Genomic DNA, 19,785 nt, shown 5'->3' with positions numbered 1-19,785 from the left:
GCACATTTTGCACATTTCATAAATTCAACCAACTATATCATAAAATCATTTAGTTTAATCAAGAGAAGTTAAAATACGGCAGGAAACTTATATTAATAACACATAACACAATTCTGGTATAATTTGATTTAATATAAATGTGTGGTATATATTTGGTCTATTGGCCTTAATATATCTGTAAAAAATATGCACATTATTAAATGGAATTCTAGACAGCAATACGACTGACTCAAATGATATTTTAGACAGCCACTTGACTGACTTATTCTTCTATAGATATCTACACAACTGACTTAATTTCTATATTAGACAGCCAACTGCTTTACTTGAGTTCTATTTTAGACAGGGGCACAACTGACTTGCATTCTATTTTAAACAGCCACATGACTGACTTGTATTCTGTTTCAGACAGCTACATGACTGACTTGCATTCTATTTTAGACAGCCACATGACTGACTTGTATTCTGTTTCAGATAGCCACATGACTGACTCTCATTATAATTGAGGCAGCAACATGACTGACTTGTATTCTGTTTGAGACAGCCACATGACTGACTTGCATTATATTTGAGACAACCACATGACTGACTTGTATTCTGTTTCAGACAGCCACATGACTGACTTGCATAATATTTGAGACAGCCACATGACTGACTTGCATTATATTTGAGACAGCCACATGACTGACTTGCATTATATTTTAGACAGCCACATGACTGACTTGTATTTTGTTTCAGACAGCCACATGACTGACTTGCATTCTATTTTAGACAGCCACATGACTGACTTGCATTCTATTTCAGACAGCCACATGACTGACTTGCATTCTATTTTAGACAGCCGCATGACTGACTTTCATTCTATTTCAGACAGCCACATGACTGACTTGCATTCTATTTTAGACAGCCACATGACTGACTTGCATTCTATTTCAGACAGCCACATGACTGACTTGCATTCTATTTTAGACAGCCGCAGTTCTTCAGCCTGCTCACAGACTGGGGCTGGCTCACTTCCTCTGCATCTCACCTCACAGTACGCAGACAATCTTGTCATGGCCAAGTTCCTCATGTCGCGACCTTCTGACCTCTCCTCTGTGGGTGGATACTCCAATGTAGAGTCTGGGTCACAGCCGGACCTTGACCTTCCTGGTCAGAGGCGAGGGTCTTTGACCTCAAGCACTTCCGAACCCCTGTCCGCTGGCGACCTGAACGCCAAGAAAAGTAACACAGCCAGCTTACTATTCTCAAAGTCCTTGGATGTGCTTACAGGGAGCACAGAGACTGTAACGTCGTCCCACTCCAAAGGATTTGAGTGTCAGGATTTTGATAGAACGCCTAGAGCCTCTGTTGAAAGTGGGCCTAAAGAACAACATGTTTCTGCTGACAAAGGTGTATTAGAAAAAAAAGAAAGCGTAAACAAGAAGAATTCCCTTAGTTTGATAAATCCACCTTTAGATAAAGTAGGTTTTGTAACCCTTGAGGCACTCATGAAAGGGGATACAGACATTGGAAAATTGTTGAACAAAAGTATTGAATCCATTGAGAAGGGTATTATTCCTAAAGGTGCATCCCCGTTGCCTCAACAGCTCAGTAATGAGACTGATAGTCGAGGGTTGGGACTAGCTGGTAGAGTAAGGGAACGTAGAGACAGCAGCTTCAGCATCGGATCTGATGGCAGTGATACTGAGAGGCGCAAGGTATCCATGAAGTACATGGGAACTTTGCCAGAGGGAATGAACTATGAATCTTTTGTTAGGCACATGTCACAGGAAAACAAAAATAAAAATCTGATGTTTACAGTGTTTAGTTCACCTGAAGCTGTTTCTCAGTTACGACGCACTCCAGATGCTGGTTCCAAGACGCCAACTGTTCTATCCAACCCAGCCTCCCAGTTACCAACAGAAACAGGTTATAGGAGTGATACAAACAGTACAAAGACCTTGACAGATGCCAACGATGGCGAAGATAGAAGTATCATCAGCACCTTTTCTCTGGGGGCAGAAATCAAGCGTATTTGTGATGGCCATGGAAAACAGACTGATGGAGAAAATAAGTTGGATATGGTTACTCAGAGGTCAGGCACAGATACCCTGGATGATTTGACACCAAGAGCTTTGCAGGATGAGCTTTCTCTGCCTTGGAGCTCAGATGTGAAATACACTGGCATACGAGTTGACCATGTGCATGAAAGTCCAGTGAGAGATTGTTCAGTAAATTTGGAGAGAATCGACACAGATTCTTACCCAGTATTGACCCAGATATTGGAAACCCCGCTCAAAAGTTCCAAGTCTCCACCCCCTCCCCTCATAATAGGGGAGGCGCCATCTCCCACAAGAAAGAGGCTGAAATCTAAAAAGGAGCGAGATCAGATGTCAAGGAGGAAACAAAAAGAGAGCTTCATTCTCAACTCAGACACTGACTGTGATGCAGACACTGGTACCAATGTACCTGGGACGAGATCAAGACTGTCTTTCAAGTGTGCCTCAAGGTCGGAGGAAGATCTTGTTCAAAGTGGCTCGGAAGCAGGGACTCCAAGAATCCCTGAGAAAACTAAACCCCCGCAGGGTCCACAGGGGTTGAAGCGATCATTGCTCGATGAAGTGCAACTCGAGCCAGAAACACCGTCAGATTCTGATCTTTCACAGAAACAGCCAACGCAGGAGCAAGTGTAAGTATTTTTAGCTCACCTGTCACGAAGTGACATGGTGAGCTTATGTGAGCGTGTGATGTCCGGCGTCCGTATGGGCATGCGTGCGTGTGTCCGTCAACAATTTGTTTGTGTAGACAGTAGACGTCACAGTTTTCATCCAATCTTTATGAAATTTGGTCAAAATGTTTATCTTGATGAAATCTGGGTTGGGATTGTATTTGAGTCATCTGGGGTCAAAAACTAGGTCACTAGGTCAAAAACTAGGTCACATAATAGGTCAAATAAAAGAAAAACCTTGTGTAGACAATAGAGGTCACAGTTTTCATCCAATCTTTATAAAATTTGGTCAGAATGTTTATCTTGATGAAATCTGGGTTGGGATTGTATTTGGGTCATCTTCTGTCAAAAACTAGGTCACTAGGTCAAATAATTGAAAAATCATCAACAATTTGTTTGTGTAGACAGTAGAGGTCACAGTTTTCATCCAATGTTTATGAAATCTGGTCAGAATGTTTATCTTGATGAAATCTGGGTTGGGAATGTATTTGGGTCATCTGGGGTCAAAAACTAGGTCACTAGGTCAAAAACTAGGTCAAATAATAGAAAAACCTTGTGTAGACAATAGAGGTCGCAGTTTTCATCCAATCTTTATGAAATTTGGTCAGAATGTTTATCTTGATGAAATCTGGGTTGGGATTGTATTTGGGTCATCTGAAGTCAAAAACTAGGTCACTAGGTCAAATAATAGAAAACCCGTCAACAATTTGTTTGTGTAGACAGTAGAGGTCACAGTTTTAATCCAATCTTTATGAAATTTGGTCAGAATGTTTATCTTGATGAAATCTGGGTCGGGATTGTATTTGGGTCATCTGGGGTCAAAAACTAGGTCACTAGGTCAAACATTAGGTCACTAGGTCAAATAATAGAAAAACCCTTGTATGGGATTGTATTTGGGTCATCTTCGGTCAAAAACTATGTCACTAGGTCAAATAATAGAAAAACCTTGTGTAGACAATAGAGGTCACAGTTTTCATCCAATCTTCATGAAATTTGGTTAGAATGTTTGTCTTGATGAAATCTGGGTTGGGATTGTATTTTGGTCATCTGGGGTCAAAAACTAGGTCACTAGGACAAATGATAGAAAAACCTTGTGTAGACAATAGAGGTCACAGTTTTCATCCAATCTTTATAAATGTTGGGATTGTATTTGGGTCACCTGGGGTAAAAAACTAGGTCAATAGGTCAAATATTAGAAAAACCTTGTGTAGACAATAGAGGTCACAGTTTTCATCCAATCTTTATGAAATTTGGTCAGAATGTTTATCTTGATGAAAATGGGTTGGGATTGTATTTGTTAGTCAGGTGAGCGATTCAGGGCTATCATGGCCCTCTTGTTTTATGTTAGTCTCATTCAAATGTTGATGCTATCTGAGCTAAATACATGTACATTTGGACTTTTATGCCTAATTCCAGGGTCATTAATTTTATTTCTGCTGCTGTATTTTCTGCAGTGTGTCGCTCATTGACAGCTCAATTGGCCAACACTCTGTTGTTGTAATTCCAATCTGCAAACAGAAAATGGAATACATTTAACATCTGCTTACACGCTTAAATTAGTTCTTTTTTTATGCCCTCGAAGGAGGGCATATAGTATAGTGATCGGACCGTCTGTCCGTCTTTCCGTCACACTTTGCGTTTAGGTTTCCTGTTGAGGTTTTGAAAAATGCTCATAACTTTTATGTCCCTTCACATAGCAACTTGATATTTGGCATGCATGTGAATCTCATGGAGCTGCACATTTTGAGTGGTGAAAGGTCAAGGTCATCCTTCAAGGTCAAAGGTCAAAAAACATGTATCAAAGCAGCGCAGTAGGGGGCATTGTGTTTCTGACAAACACATCTCTTGTTTACAAGATGCTTTATTATTTTTGGAATAATACTGAAGTCAACAATCAAATTTAACTTACGTTATGAGGTATTTTTCCTACATCCAAATTGACAAACTCGCACATTACTTATATTTGTTTACTAAATCTTTGCATCACTACAATAAACTTAAAATATGTCCTATTTTATTATAAACATGCAGACAAATGAAATTTCAATTTTCAAATAATTAAATGATAAATGTACTGTAATGTACTGTGGTTACCATAAACTGATTTGGTATGAATTAATATATCTGTCTTGTTCTGATAAAACTGGGCATAATGCATGTGCGTAAAGTGTTTTAGATTAGCCTGTGCAGTCTGCACAGGCTAATTAGGGATGACACCTTTCCACTTAAACTAGATATTTGGTAAAAAGGGACTTCCTTTAACGAAAAATACCATACCAGCGGAAAGTGTTGTCACTTAAGGCACATGCAATTTGCCCAATTTTCACAGAACAAGACACATATTATATTATATTGTTGCAGGCCAGTGGTGCAGTACTGCGGTCCAAGTATCTCAGTAGCATGTGTACAGGTGTTCAAACAGGACCTCTATGTGTGCTACAACGGCAGTGAAATACGCAGGTTTCATCTCAAGGTACACAACTGTTTGGAATTGTCTTTTTAATGATTTATTGTTCCTTACTGGTGAAACTGGAGGGGACTTATGGTTTGCGCTCTGTCAGTCAGTCTGTCCGTCACACTTTTTTGGACGCTAACTTTTTTGGGCGATAACTTTAAAAGTTCTTCATATTTTTTCATGAAACTTAAAATATGGATAGATGGCAATATGGAGATTATGCACGTCATTTCATTTTGTTCCTACATCAATAATAATGGTTGCTATGGCAACAAATATATATATAAAAAATCTGACAATGGTGGAGTTTCACCAGTAGGGGACCATATTGCTTGGCAATAGCTTTTATTTTTATCAAGAAAATGCATTATCAAAGCATTATCTTGCTGCCTTTATTTAAGGATTTAACCATCGAATCATGATGCAAGTCCATTTCATGATTAACTCTAAGACAATCCAGATTTAAAGGTTATTGAAATATGTAGGTTTATTATGTCATTTAAGAAATTAGAAAATAGGTGCAACTTTTGATGACACAGAGTATTTTCAGTAGGAGAAGAAAATAACCTTTGGCTCTTGAAACCATTTCGCTACAATTTTTCTTCACAAAACGTTGTTAAATAGAAAAAAAATAATTTGAGCAAAAATATTCTCAATGGTGATAACACTAAATACATAGTCATTGTAAAAATCTGTGAATTTATTTTGTATCACAATCTAGATATATATGCAGTTAATGTTTGATTGTGTTCACCTCATCACTGATCAAAATCAGAACAAGCCTGCATGCCATTCAATGGTTTTGTGTGGAATTGCTTAGATGTTCAGCTTCATTGTGACAGGCACATTACATGTTCTTGGTCTTAAGTGTAAATGACTTTTTATGCCCCCGGTAGGGTGGCATATAGCAGTTGAACTGTGCATCTGTCAGTCTGTGCGTCTGTCCGAAAACTTAAACATTGGCCATAACTTTTGCAATATTGAAGATAGCAACTTGATATTTAGCATGCATCTGTATCTCATGAAGCTGCACATTTTGAGTGGTGAAAGGTCAAAGTAATCCTTCAAGGTCAAAAGTTTAAAAAAAATACATTCCAAGGGAAGTAATAAGCTTTAAAAGGGAGATAATTTCTAAACCTGCCAAATGATATATTGAAATTTAATTTCAAAGCGGCGCAATAGGGGGCATTGTGTTTCTGACAACACATCTCTTGTTAAAAATTGACTTGGGGACTGCGGTGGCACAGTAAATAAGGTGTGTGCCTAGCAGTAGCTCTGAGAGGTCCAGGGCTTGCATCTCACTCATGAAGGTTTTTTTTAGGATTTACCCTTAAGACATTAAGTACTTGTTTTACCCCAGAAAACAGACTCAAGAGTGTCTCAGATAGCCGAAGATTTCAATGCAATCAAGCTAGAACTATAGTTTCCAACTAAGTTCCTACTTTGTTTCAGGCTGGCCAAGTAATGAAGGAGTTAGACTGCTCCCCGTACCTGGTGAGCTGCATGCATGTGACCAGTGTGGAGGACAGGCAGGACATCCTGTACACAGGGGGACCCTGCAAGAAACTCATGCTCTTCACTCCACAGGTTCGTGGGCTGTGCTTTCTTGATATAATTCTCGCTTTGGTAAAACATTGTTTAATTCATGGGCATTAAGTGTTTTTGTCCTAGTTTAGCCTAGGTTTATTAGGTTTGGCAGTCTGCACAGGCTAATCACAGACAACACTTTTTACAATGTTTACTTTCTTTAAGAGAAGAGACTTCCTTTAAACTGAAAATACAATAAAAGTGGAAAGTGTCGTCCCTGATTAGCCTGTGTGAGCAGCACAAGGTAATCTGAGACAGCACTTTCTGCACATGAATAATACCCTGTTAATCCAGGGTGAGACTCATTTAAATGGTGTTGAATATGGCTCATGAAAGCTAGAAGGATATTTTCTGGTCGGATTATTGACACTCTGTGTATGATTTCTTCTCTTTTAAAGATCAATTATAATGTGATGTTCTGACATAAATTTCACTAATTTTCTAAGCAGTGCAAAAGAAAGTCATAGAGGGTATTTGAAAACAGCGCTGTAGATGAGATTGTGCAAATATAATCTGTTGTAAGATCAACAATGATGACATGTAGTCATGATTTGTTTGATGTAAATCTGTTGAGGCTTAAATAGTATGATCATGATTTTGTCTGGTTTCAGAAGTTCAACCTGATTGCTACATACGACTACCAGAGTCGCTTGACCAGTCTGCACGAGAACTGGGGGCGACTCTTTGTAGGACTTTCAGATGGTGCTGTGTCTGTTAGAAGCCTCAAGGTAGGTCTACGTTAAGGGTAATATACTGCACTGTATAATTGTACCCTTAATACCCAAAATAAATTTCTCTTGAGTAGACTTTGAATAATGATGAAACACCAATTAAACCATGGATAGAATGTTGTCTAATGATTGGAATTGAATGGTACTGCCTGCATTATATATGATAAATAATGAGTCATTTATTATGGCTTTATATGGGTCCTCCTCGACATGGTGTTTACATTCCAGGCAGTTTAATCAACTTCCTTATGTCTTGAGCCTTAAAAGTTGGACTTAACATGATTTTAAGTAGAGAGGGAGGGGGGTCATACATGATTTACAAACACTCTTGTTAATAAGTGGTTTTGCCTTTGTATCCAATGTTTCATGTGTCTCCCATGCAGACTGACAAGGAATTGAACACATTCTCCTGTACGACCTCCCCTATACACGCCATGAGCTCTACAAGTGCAGGCATGACCAAGATGCTGTGTCTGGCCACAGGGGATAAGGTCATCTACATCCTGGATGCCATCACTGGGCTACTCATCACCATGCTGGAGGGTCACACACAACCCCCACTCTGTCTACAGGTAGGCAATTATTCTTTTATGGGTTAGTATAACCACCATAATAGTGGAAAGGTCTTCTATCATTAGGTAGTACTTGTCACTTGAAATCTCCTTAAAAAACGGGTTATTTTAACCCATAAAAACGTATTGTCAGCCAGACATCTTAACTTATCATGAGGCATCAAGAACAGACCATATCATCATGTTTTATTGCTTAAATTTCTGATCTGCCAAAAAAACTCTTGTATCAGCAATACAATTATTTTTAACCTGAACTATACATTGAATGTTTTTGGTTTAATAGCCTTAATAAAAGGCAACGGGTTTCAAGACATTGAGACTTACCTACTTTTGATGAGAAGTAATTAAGCATGACGATAAATATATACCCCTGCTCACTCTATGAAAATATATAAGACCATACATAGCACCATGCGTTCTATGGTGTTTGTGTTTCATGTTGACAGGTGAATGGGGACCAGGTGGTCAGTGGAGGGGCTGACTATTCTCTGATACAGTGTTTGTGGTTCATGTTGACAGGTGAATGGGGACCAGGTGGTCAGTGGAGGGGCTGACCATTCTATGATACAGTGTTTGTATTTCATGTTGACAGGTGAATGGGGACCAGGTGATCAGTGGAGGGGCTGACCAGTCTCTGATACAGTGTTTGTGTTTCATGTTGACAGGTGAATGGGGACCAGGTGGTCAGTGGAGGGGCTGACCAGTCTCTGATATAGATAAGAGTGTTTGAGGTTCATGTTGACAGGTGAATGAAGACCAGGTGGTCAGTGGAGGGGCTGACCAGTCTCTGATACAGTGTTTTTGTTTCATGATGACATGTGAATGGGGACCAGGTGGTCAGTGGAGGGACTGACCAGTCTCTGATACAGTGTTTGTGTTTCATGTTGACAGGTGATTAGTGGAGGGGCTGACCATTCTATGATACAGTGTTTGTATTTCATGTTGACAGGTGAATGGGGACCAGGTGGTTAGTGGAGGGACTGACCAGTCTCTGATACAGTGTTTGTGTTTCATGTTGACAGGTGAATGGGGACCAGGTGATCAGTGGAGGGGCTGACCATTCTATGATACAGTGTTTGTGTTTCATGTTGACAGGTGAATGGGGACCAGGTGGTTAGTGGAGAGGCTGACCAGTCTCTGATACAGTGTTTGTTTCATGTTGACAGGTGAATGGGGACCAGGTGGTCAGTGGAGGGGCTGACCAGTCTTTGATGGTGCATTCTGCTACAGTGAGTATCACAATTGTTTACTTCTGGTCAGATCAGTTGTTTGAAAGACATCTCTGCTGAGTTCAGACTGTGTCATGTGGAATCAAAAACTAGCGTTTAAACACTTTTTAGTCACGTTTTAGCTTGACTGAAAAAAGTTAAACTATTCAGCTCACCCTGGTGTCATTGATTTCATTCAAATTTACAACATGTATTCATCATACTAAAATGACCCCACAGGCAAAGTTTGGTACTTCTTGTTTGATTTTTTTTCAAAATGAGTGGTTATTTTACACTTAGAGATTTATATAATTCAGTGTATAGGCTGGTTGAAGTTTGACAGTTTTTCAGGAATGGCTGGAGGGATTTATTTTATTTAACTTTAAACACGTTGTGCCTGCATTAAAATAACCTCATAGGTAAATTTGGGTAACTCTAGTTTAAAATGTGTCACATTTAGAGGTCATTTCTACACTTACAAATGTATATACACTCCAACCGGTCGAATCGGTCATCTAAGAACAGCGGTCGACTGCCTACAGTGGTCAGTCTAGATTCCAACACAATCTTTTTCTATTACACCTGAGTTAAACGCTCACCTGTCTATTGCAGCCAATGGTCTGTATATTTCACTAAGAAAGTCATTCTTACCTGTGTACCTACAGTCATATTGAGGTGTGAAACATACATGCCATTCGTCCCGGATTGTCCAAGACAGTCCCGGTAATGAAGAACTTGTCCCGCATTCCCGGAAATCTGTCAAATGTCCCTGAATTTACAAAATCCATATATACATGTACCTTATCTTAGGCTTAACTGCACCTCGAATCTGTGTATATCTGCAGCGTCTCCATGACAATGTCTACCCGAATAGGCAGACTACGCTACGTGTCAAAATCAATCAATTAACAGGGGTCCTGTTATCATATCGATTGTCTCACTTTCGCGGTCAAACCGAAAGGCGGCATTGTTTAATGTGGTTGTTAATTGACTTTAATCTACTACGTCATTATTTCCCGCTGCGTAAGGGCAAAGGATAGTTGTTCACACATCTGAAGTCAAACATCGCTGAGTAAAAAAAAATAAAAGCAGTGTGTGACTGTCCGGATTTTAAGTTGACGATCTACCGGTACCGTTTTGTTGTATTTGTTTTATTGTGATTGGGTGTATGTATTGTGAATTCATTTGAGTTGACGATCTAACGGTACTGTATTGTTGTATGTTTTATTATATAAATGTTATAAATGAATAAAGGCGTATCAACAACTACGCGTTACACACATGTCTTAATAACAATAACGCAGTGACGTCACCATCTATGTTTAGAACGCTTACACTGAAAACACATGGCTTGTATCTAGTAACGGAAGTAGTAATGTTTAATTTGACGTTAATAGATCAAGTGTATTTCGGATAGGCTTTCGAACTTTTGCAATTAACGATGCGAAACAAAAAAAAAACGTACCAAATATGCATATGTCTATGAATATCCCTACATTTTATACGTGTCCCGGAAAATCGGCAAAAGTCCTGGACAATTTAACTCAATGTCCCGGAATTGGTCTGAAAAATTATGGCATGTATGTGTGAAAAGTTAACAATCAAATCAATCTGGGTTGTTTTCTCTCACCTCTGATGTCATATCGTCTTTTGTGCATCTAATATGTGGCTAAAGAATATGTGACCGACAGAAGAAAATAAATAATTAGGTGTTAAGAAGGTTTGTTTGTGCATGAAACATGTGCAAGTAAAAATAACAATGTATTGGTTATAATTTGAGGCTACAATCATAACGCAATATCTTGCGCACTTAACAAAATTGATTGAGCTTTATCGTTGATAAGGTGTCAAAAAGAACACTTAGCTGGCAAATGTTAATTTATGCAAGCGATGAAAGGATTAGTGATCAGCTAATCTGGCAAAACAGAAATAAAAAGGCAACTTTTGTAGCAAACTTTTGGTGGATTTATTTCATGTGCAGTTTCTGTTATAACAAATTGTTGTCTGTTTTATTAAATAAGAACGATACTGTTTCATCTTTCTTTCATTTTTCTATAATAGCCAATCTGGTATGAAAACTTAATTGGACATGACATCATTGACACATCACAACAGTTAGTTAAAAATATCTTCAAGGAACGTAATAAGAACATGTGGATTTACTGAATGAACAAGATGCATTGGGTTAACATTAATATTATCATTTATTTAGTCATAAGTTTAACAACAAATATGAAATTAAATCGATGTTTAAGATATTCTTTTGTATTATTCAATAGAAAAAATTTATGTTACTTAACATTTTATGCCCCCGAAGGAGGTCATATAGTAATCGGACCGTCTGTCTGTCTGTGTGTCTTTCCGTCACACTTTGCGTTTAGGTTTCTCAAAATGCTCATTACTTCTATGTCCCTTGAGATATAACTTTCATATTTGGTATGTATGTGTATATGGACAAGGCCTTTCCATATGCACACAAATTTTGACCCCTGTGACCTTGACCTTGAACTTAGGGTCCGCGTTTAGGTTTCGAAATCTGTGTTTAGGTTTCGAAAAATGCTCATAACTTCTATGTCCCTTGAGATATAACCTTCATATTGTGTATAGGTGTGTATATGGACAAGGCCTTTCCATACGCACAAAAATTTAGTTACCTTGAACTTAGGGTCCGCGTTTAGGTTTCGATATCTGCGTTTAGGTTTCGAAAAATGCTCATAGCTTCTATCAAAGTGTTTATAGGGGGCATATGTCATCCTATGGTGACAGCTCTTGTTTATCATCAATTAGCCTTTGTTTTTATCAAACTGAGTGCAAACAATAGCCTGAGTTAACAACCTAGCAATACTATCAACTGACCAATCATCTAATCAAAGTACTGAAAGTACTGGTTTGACGATGCTTTTGAAGAGGATGGATATATAGAGGATGTTTGTTGGATTCGGTGGAATATCGATTTTCCCAGAAAAACAGCGAAAAATATCGATATTTTCACTGTTATTTTTCACTGTTTAAAACAGTGAAATACCAGTTTATTTCACTGATATTTCTGTATAAATCACCGGAAAGCATAAAATAAATAAGCATCCATTTAAGTTAATTCTACATCACCGCAATTGTGTAATTTTTATTGCTTGTCATTTATACGCAGGTCAATAGTTAATGGTTGTGGTGCAATCGTTTTCGTTCTTGGACACTGCACTCCCTTCAATGAGATTTATTTACTTATATATCTCATATTTGAACTTACAATTTTTTGGGGAGTAATGTTCCAGACAACTTGATAAAACAGCAACAATATGCTAACCCATTATTTTTCGAGGAACATAATTGAGATTTCCTGTGCTAGCCTCCAATCACAGTATGTTGGGGTATAATAATAGTCAAATTTTGTTTTTCTTCTCAAAAGATTGTCGTAGATTATAAGTTGAGGAATATATCATCCAAGACTACAACTTTTAGAGAGCCATTTTTAGCTCATGTATTTTTTGAAAAAAAATTATGAGCTATTGTCATCACCTTGGCGTCGGCGTTGGTGTCCTGTTAAGTTTTGTGTTTAGGTCCACTTTTCTCAGAAAGTATCAATGCTATTGCATTCAAACTTTGTACACTTACTTACTATCATGATGGGACTGGGCAGGCAAAGTTAGATAACTCTAGCGTGCATTTTGACAGAATTATGTGCCCTTTTTATACTTAGAAAATTGAAAATTTTGGTTAAGTTTTGTGTTTAGGTCCATTTTATTCCTTAAGTATCAAAGCTATTGCTTTCATACTTGCAACACTTACTAACTATCATAAGGGGACTGTGCAGGCAAAGTTATGTTACTCTGACTGGCATTTTGACAGAATTATGTGCCCTTTTTATACTTAGAAAATTGAAAATTTGGTTAAGTTTTGTGTTTAGGTCCTTTTTATTCCTACAGTATCAAAGCTATTGCTTTCATACTTGCAACACTTATTAACTATCATAAGGGGACTGTGCAGGCAAAGTTATGTAACTCTGACTGGCATTTGGACGGAATTATGGGCCCTTTATACTTAGAAAATTGAAAATTTTGTTAAGTTTTGTGTTTTGGTCCACTTTACCCCTAAAGTATCATAGATATTGCTTTCATACTTGGAACACTTGCAAACTATCATAATGGGACAGTAAAAGGACAAGTTGCATAACTCTGGTTGTCATTTTTACGGAATTATGGCCCTTTTTGACTTAGTAACTTTGAATATATGGTTAAATTTTGTGTTTCGATCCACTTTACTTCTAAAGTATCAAGGCTATTGCTTTCAAACTTCAAATCCTTTCATGCTATCATGAGGTTACTGTACCTGGCAAGTTAGATTTTACCTTGACCTTTGAATGACCTTGACTCTCAAGGTAAAATTATTAAATTTTGCTAAAATTGCCATAACTTCTTTATTTATGATTAGATTTGATTGATACTTTGACAAAACTACTCTTACCTGACAAACCACAATAGACTCCACCCAAACCATCCCCCGTGCCCTCCCCCCCCCCCCCCCCCCTCCCCCGAATCCCCCTCCCCCTAATTTTTTTTTTTTTTTTTTTTTTCATCTCACAAATGACCACCACACCCTCACACTATATACCGCCCCCCCCCACCCCACCCCCCAAATTATATTTTTAAGAAACGGTTAAAAAACACAAATATTTATTTTTATTATTTTATTTTTATGCCCCCCTTCGAAGAAGAGGGGGTATATTGCTTGTCACATGTCGGTCTGTCGGTCGGTCCATCCACCAGGTGGTTTACGGATGATAACTCAAGAACGCTTTTGGCTAGGATCATGAAACTTCATAGGTACATTCATGACTCGCAGATGACCCCTATTGATTTTGATGTCACTAGGTCAAAGGTCAAGGTCACGGTGACCCGAAATAGTAAAATGGTTTCCGGATGATAACTCAAGAACGCATATGCCTAGGATCATGAAACTTCATAGGTAGATTGATCATGACTCGCAGATGATCCCTATTGATTTTGAATTCACTAGGTCAAAGGTCAAGGTCACGGTGACCCGAAATAGTAAAATGGTTTCCGGATGATAACTCAAGAACGCTTACGCCTAGGATCATGAAACTTCAACGTTTGATAGATCATGACTCGCAGATGACCCCTATCAATTTTGAGGTCACAAGGTCAAAGGTAAAGGTCACTGTGACCCGAAATAGTAAAATGGTTTTCGGATGATAACTCAAGAACCCATACGCCTAGGATAATGAAACTTCATAGGTAGATTGATCATGACTTGCAGATGACCCCTATTGATTTTGAGGTCACAAGGTCAAAGGTCAAGGTCACGGTGACCTGAAATAGTAAAATTATTTTCGGATGATAACTCAAGAACGCATACTCCTAGGATATTGAAACTTCATAGGTAGATTGATCATGACTCGCAGATGACCCCTATTGATTTTGAGGTCACTAGGTCAACGGTCAAGGTCACGGTGACCGGAAATAGTAAAATGGTTTTCGGATGATAACTTAAGAACGCATATGCCTAGGATCATGAAACTTCATGGGTAGATTGATCATGACGCGCAGATGACCCCTATTGATGTTGAGGTCACTAGGTCAAAGGTCAAGGTCACAGTGACCCGAAATAGTAAAATCGTTTTCGAATGATAACTCAGCAACACATATGCCTAGGATCATGAAACTTCATGGGTAGATTGATCATGACTCGCAGATGACCCCTTTTGATTTTTAGGTCACTAGGTCAAAGATCAAGGTCACAGTGACCCGAAATAGTTAAATGGTTTCCAGATGATAACTCAAGAACGCTTACGCCTAGGATCATTTAACGTCATAGGTACATTGATCATGACTCGCAGATGACCCATATTGATTTTCAGGTCAAAGGTCAAGGTGACCGGAAACAGTAAAATTGCTTCCGGATGATAACTCAAGAACGCTTTTGCCTAGGATCATGACACTTCATAGGTACATTGATCATGACTCGCAGATGACCCCTATCGATTTTCAGGTCACTAGGTCAAAGGTCAAGGTCACAGTGACAATAAACGTATTCACACAAGGGCTGCCACTACAACGGACAGCCCATATGGGGGGCATGCATGTTTTACAAACAGCCCTTGTTGAAATACCGTCCAACCATCGCACCCAAGAATCCCCTCCCCCCACCCCCCCCCCCCCACCCCCCTATTTTTTTTTTAAAGATCATCTTACAAATGACCACCACACCCTCACATTATACCCCCCCCCCCCACCCCCCCAAAAAAAATTAATTTTTTTTCGCATTTTGGGAAAATAATGTTATAAATGTCCACACCCCCACACTATACACCCCTCTTCACTCCACCCCTCCCTCCTTTGTGATTGAAATTGAGAGTCCCTTCACCTTTAAAAAGAAAATAGATGAGCGGTCTGCACCCGCAAGGCGGTGCTCTTGATTTAATTTAGTTTTATTGACAAACAAGGTTTTGTAACAATCTATACTATGCATAGATCGCTTTAACAGCACAATGTGGCACACCTGAAACGGATTGTTTCCTAGTGGTGTTTACTAATTTTTCATGAAGATCTAGAAAAAAAAGGCATTGTGAGTATGAACAAACTGTTTGCGTCTATCTGAGCCTTGTTACCGAGTTCCTACTTTTATTTATTTGAACATTCTGATCAACTGCCATGAAGATCAGGTAAAAAATGTAAGTGTTAACATAAATTTTAATGATTTTAGTTATTGATCAAATGCTAAGAAGCACATCACCCACTTTGGAACGTGACCTGTTAATCACTGAGACTAACCTTGTGACCTAAATGTTGAATATGCTACTTTCAAGCTTGACTTTGAAATCATTTAAAATAATGTTCTAACCAATTTACAAGTTGATCAAAGAGAGAATGTGACCACTAAAGTATTAACAGACCTTTTCTTATATTTGACCTAGTGCCCTAATTTTTGATAGAATATGAAACCCAAAATGACATAGAGGTGACTAGTTTCGTAAGAATCTTGCAAAGAGGTGACACCCAAATTTAAACATTGTAAAATGATATGTGTTCACAATAAACTTGGGATAAAATACAACAGACAAAGAGTGATAACAAAAGCTCACCTTGTCATATCATAACAAGTGAGCAAAATAACCAAAACTATAACATCATATAATTGCTCAGTTACTTCCAATAACAATAAAATGTTACTTTTTAAACAAATACAATACCTTTCTTTCTTACTACAGGCTGTTCTAAAACAAGATAGCCCTGTATCGCTCACCCAAAACTCCTTCTATAGTGTCAAAAACTTGTGTATGATTTGACTAAGTTGTAACCTAGCTTTAGCCTGCACATGACCAACTTGCAAATTCAGCGTTTGATTTGATTAAGATGGACATTGTAAGTAATTTTCATGAAAATCAGGAAGATAATGTGACCTGTAGAAAGGTAAAGGAAGTTTTCTATATTTTGACCTAATGACCTAGTTTTTGACAAACTACCAACTTTCAAACTGAAACTTTACATTGAGATAACATTCTGTCCAATTTTCATGAAGATCTGGAAGAAAATGTGACATCCGGAGTGTTCACTTACCTTTTCTGTGATTTGGTTTGTTGACCTAGTTTGGACCACATATGACCTACTTTCAAACTTAACCTAGAATTGACCGAGATGAACATTTACCAACATAAGACAAACAAGGGCTGTTTGTAAAAGATGCATGCCCCCCATATGGGCAGTCAGTTGTAGTGGTAGCCATTGTGTGAATACATTTTTTGTCACTGTGACCTTGACCTTTGACCTAGTGACCTGAAAATTAATAGGGATCATCTGCCAGTCATGATCAATTTACCTATGAAGTTTCATAATCCTAGGCCTTACTATTCTTGAGTTATCATCAGGAAACCTTTTTACTGTTATGAGTCATTGTGATCTTGACCTTTTACCAAGTGACCTGAAAATCAATAAGGGTTATATACCAGTCATGATCAATGTACCTATGAAGTTTAATGGTCCTAGGCTTAAGCATTTTTGAGTTATCATCCGGATACTATTTGACTGTTTTGAGTCACCTTGACCTTTGACCTAGTGACCTAAACATCAATAGGGGTAATCTGCAAGTCATGATCAATGTACCTATGAAGTTTCATGATCCTAGACGTAAGCATTCTTGAGTTATCATGCGGAATTCATTAAACTGTTTTGACTCACTGTGACCTTGACCTTTGACCTAATGACCTGAACATCAATAGGGGTCATATGCCAGTCATGATCAATGTACCTTTGTAGTTTCATGATCCTAGGCCTAAGCATTCTAGTCACTGTGACCTTACCCTTTTATCTAGTGACCTGAAAATCAATAGGGTTCATCTTCCAGTCATGATCAATGTACCTATGAAGTTTCATGATCCTAAGGCCTAAGCGTTCTTGAGTTATTATCCAGAAACCTTCTGGTGGACGGATCGACTGATGGACTGACCGACATGTGCTAAACAATATACCCCGAACAAGCCACATAAGAAATGCAGCATAACACATTCAAAATGTGAAAGACATCTGTGCAATAATATCTTTTCTTCAAATGGTAAGATGAACAAACAAGAGGGTCTGAAAGGCCCAAACTCTTTCACCTGAGATAACAAGATATTATTGGGACAAATATTGTGACCAAAATTCATGAAGATCGGAAAATAAATGTGACCTCTCGAGTGTTAACAATGTTTTACTATAGCAATATAAGGAAAAATGTCCCGCCCCTTGGCAGCCATGTTTTTCAACCAATTGTAACCATTTTCGAACTGATCCAAGATATCATTGAGACTTATATTCTGGCCAAATTTTATGAAGATTGGAATATAAACGTGGCATCCACAGAGTTAACAAGGCAAATGTTGACGGCTCACGACGGTTATAAAGCGATCACAAAAGCTCACCATGAGCAAGTTGTGTGATTACACTCAATGCGTTCAAATTTTTATCCCCCGCCAGAGGCGGAGGGATATTGTTTTGCCGTTGTCCGTCCGTCCGTCCGGCTGTCCGTCCGTCCGTCCGGCACTTTTGTGTCCAGAGCCATATCTTGGAAGTTCTTTGGTGGATTTCATTTTAACTTGGTATGAGTATATATATGCATAAGAGGATGATGCACGCCAAATGGCATTGTACACCATCTGTTAAAAACAGACTTATGGCCCTTTGTATCTTGAAAAAATGCTTTTTAGTGTCCGGAGCCATATCTTAGAAGTTCTTTGGCGGATTTCATTGAAACTTGGTATGAGTATATATATGCATAAGAGGATGATGCACGCCAAATGGCATTGTACACCATCTGTTAAAAACAGACTTATGGCCCTTTGTATCTTGAAAAAATGCTTTTTACTATAGGCACTTTTGTGTCCGGAGCCATATCTTGGAAGTGCTTTGGCGGATTTCATTTAAACTTGGTATGAGTATATATATGCATAAGAGGATGATGCACGCCAAATGGCATTGTACACCATCTGTTAAAAACAGACTTGTGGCCCTTTGTATCTTGAAAAAATGCTTTTTACTTTAGGCATTTTTGTGTCCGGAGCCATATCTTGGAAGCGCTTTTGCGGATTTCTGAGGCGGAGGGATATTGTTTTGGCGTTGTCCGTCCGACTGTCCGTCAGTCCGGCCATTTTGTGTCCGGAGCCATATCTTGGAAGTTCTTTGGTGGATTTCATTTAAACTTGGTATGAGTATATATATGCATAAGAGGATGATGCACGCCAAATGGCATTGTAAACCATCTGTTAAAAACAGACTCATTGCCCTTTGTATCTTGAAAAAAATGCTTTTTAGTGTCCGGAGCCATATCTTGGAAGTTCTTTGGCGGATTTCTTTGTCTTAGTTTTGTGTTATTGTCCTCCGTCCGTCCATCTATCATTATGTTCATCCGTCCAATTTGCACCCATCCTCAAACAAAGCATATGTTGCGTGGGATACCTTGGGCCTTTCAGGCCCTCTTGTTCTCACAGGCTTTTCCATTGACCTTTATAGTATGGATGGCTTTGTTATTATTTATTGCTATCACGTACCTGCAATATTGTGTGTATGTTTATAATACACAAAGCATATGATCATACATGCCATAGGTCCCGAATAGTCCGGAACAGTCCCGGAAATGAAGAACTTGTCCCGCTGTCCCGGAAATCTGTCAAATGTCCCGGAATTTACAAAATCCATATATACATGTACCTTATCTTAGGCTTAACTGCACCTCGAATCTGTGTATATCTGCAGCGTCTCCATGACAATGCCTACCCGAATAGGCAGACTACGCTACGTGTCAAAATCGATCAATTAACAGCGGTCCTGTTATCATATCGATTGTCTCACGTTCGCGGTCAAACCGAAAAGGCGGCATTGTTTAATGTGGTTGTTAATTGACTTTAATCTACTACGTCATTATTTCCCGCTGCTTAAGGGCAAAGGATAGTTGTTCACACATCTGAAGTCCAACATCGCTGAGTAAAACATTAAAAGCAGTTTAATAACAATAACGCAGTGACGTCACCATC

At 38.6% G+C, this 19,785-nt stretch overlaps 1 protein-coding gene across 4 annotated transcripts in view; it reads left to right on the top strand.

Annotated features, from left to right (window-relative positions):
• LOC127871814 (uncharacterized) overlaps nucleotides 1-19,785 on the top strand; it is a 68,806-nt gene that overhangs the window by 24,216 nt on the left and 24,805 nt on the right. For 3 of the 4 annotated variants that reach the window (XM_052415018.1, XM_052415017.1, XM_052415016.1), the window contains exons 7-12: nucleotides 970-2,671; nucleotides 5,072-5,183; nucleotides 6,618-6,752; nucleotides 7,364-7,480; nucleotides 7,867-8,055; nucleotides 9,222-9,284. In XM_052415018.1, the coding sequence (XP_052270978.1) occupies nucleotides 970-2,671; nucleotides 5,072-5,183; nucleotides 6,618-6,752; nucleotides 7,364-7,480; nucleotides 7,867-8,055; nucleotides 9,222-9,284 (2,318 nt within the window). Of the gene's footprint in view, nucleotides 1-969; nucleotides 2,672-5,071; nucleotides 5,184-6,617; nucleotides 6,753-7,363; nucleotides 7,481-7,866; nucleotides 8,056-8,720; nucleotides 8,952-9,221; nucleotides 9,285-19,785 lie in introns of those variants that run through there. The other variant, XM_052415019.1, reaches the window with a different exon arrangement.

The sequence above is a fragment of the Dreissena polymorpha genome, chromosome 3, assembly GCF_020536995.1.
Source record: "Dreissena polymorpha isolate Duluth1 chromosome 3, UMN_Dpol_1.0, whole genome shotgun sequence".
NCBI classification, from domain to species: domain Eukaryota; kingdom Metazoa; phylum Mollusca; class Bivalvia; order Myida; family Dreissenidae; genus Dreissena; species Dreissena polymorpha.
Note: the sequence above shows the minus strand (reverse complement) of the source record. Positions and strands in the feature narration are given on the sequence as shown.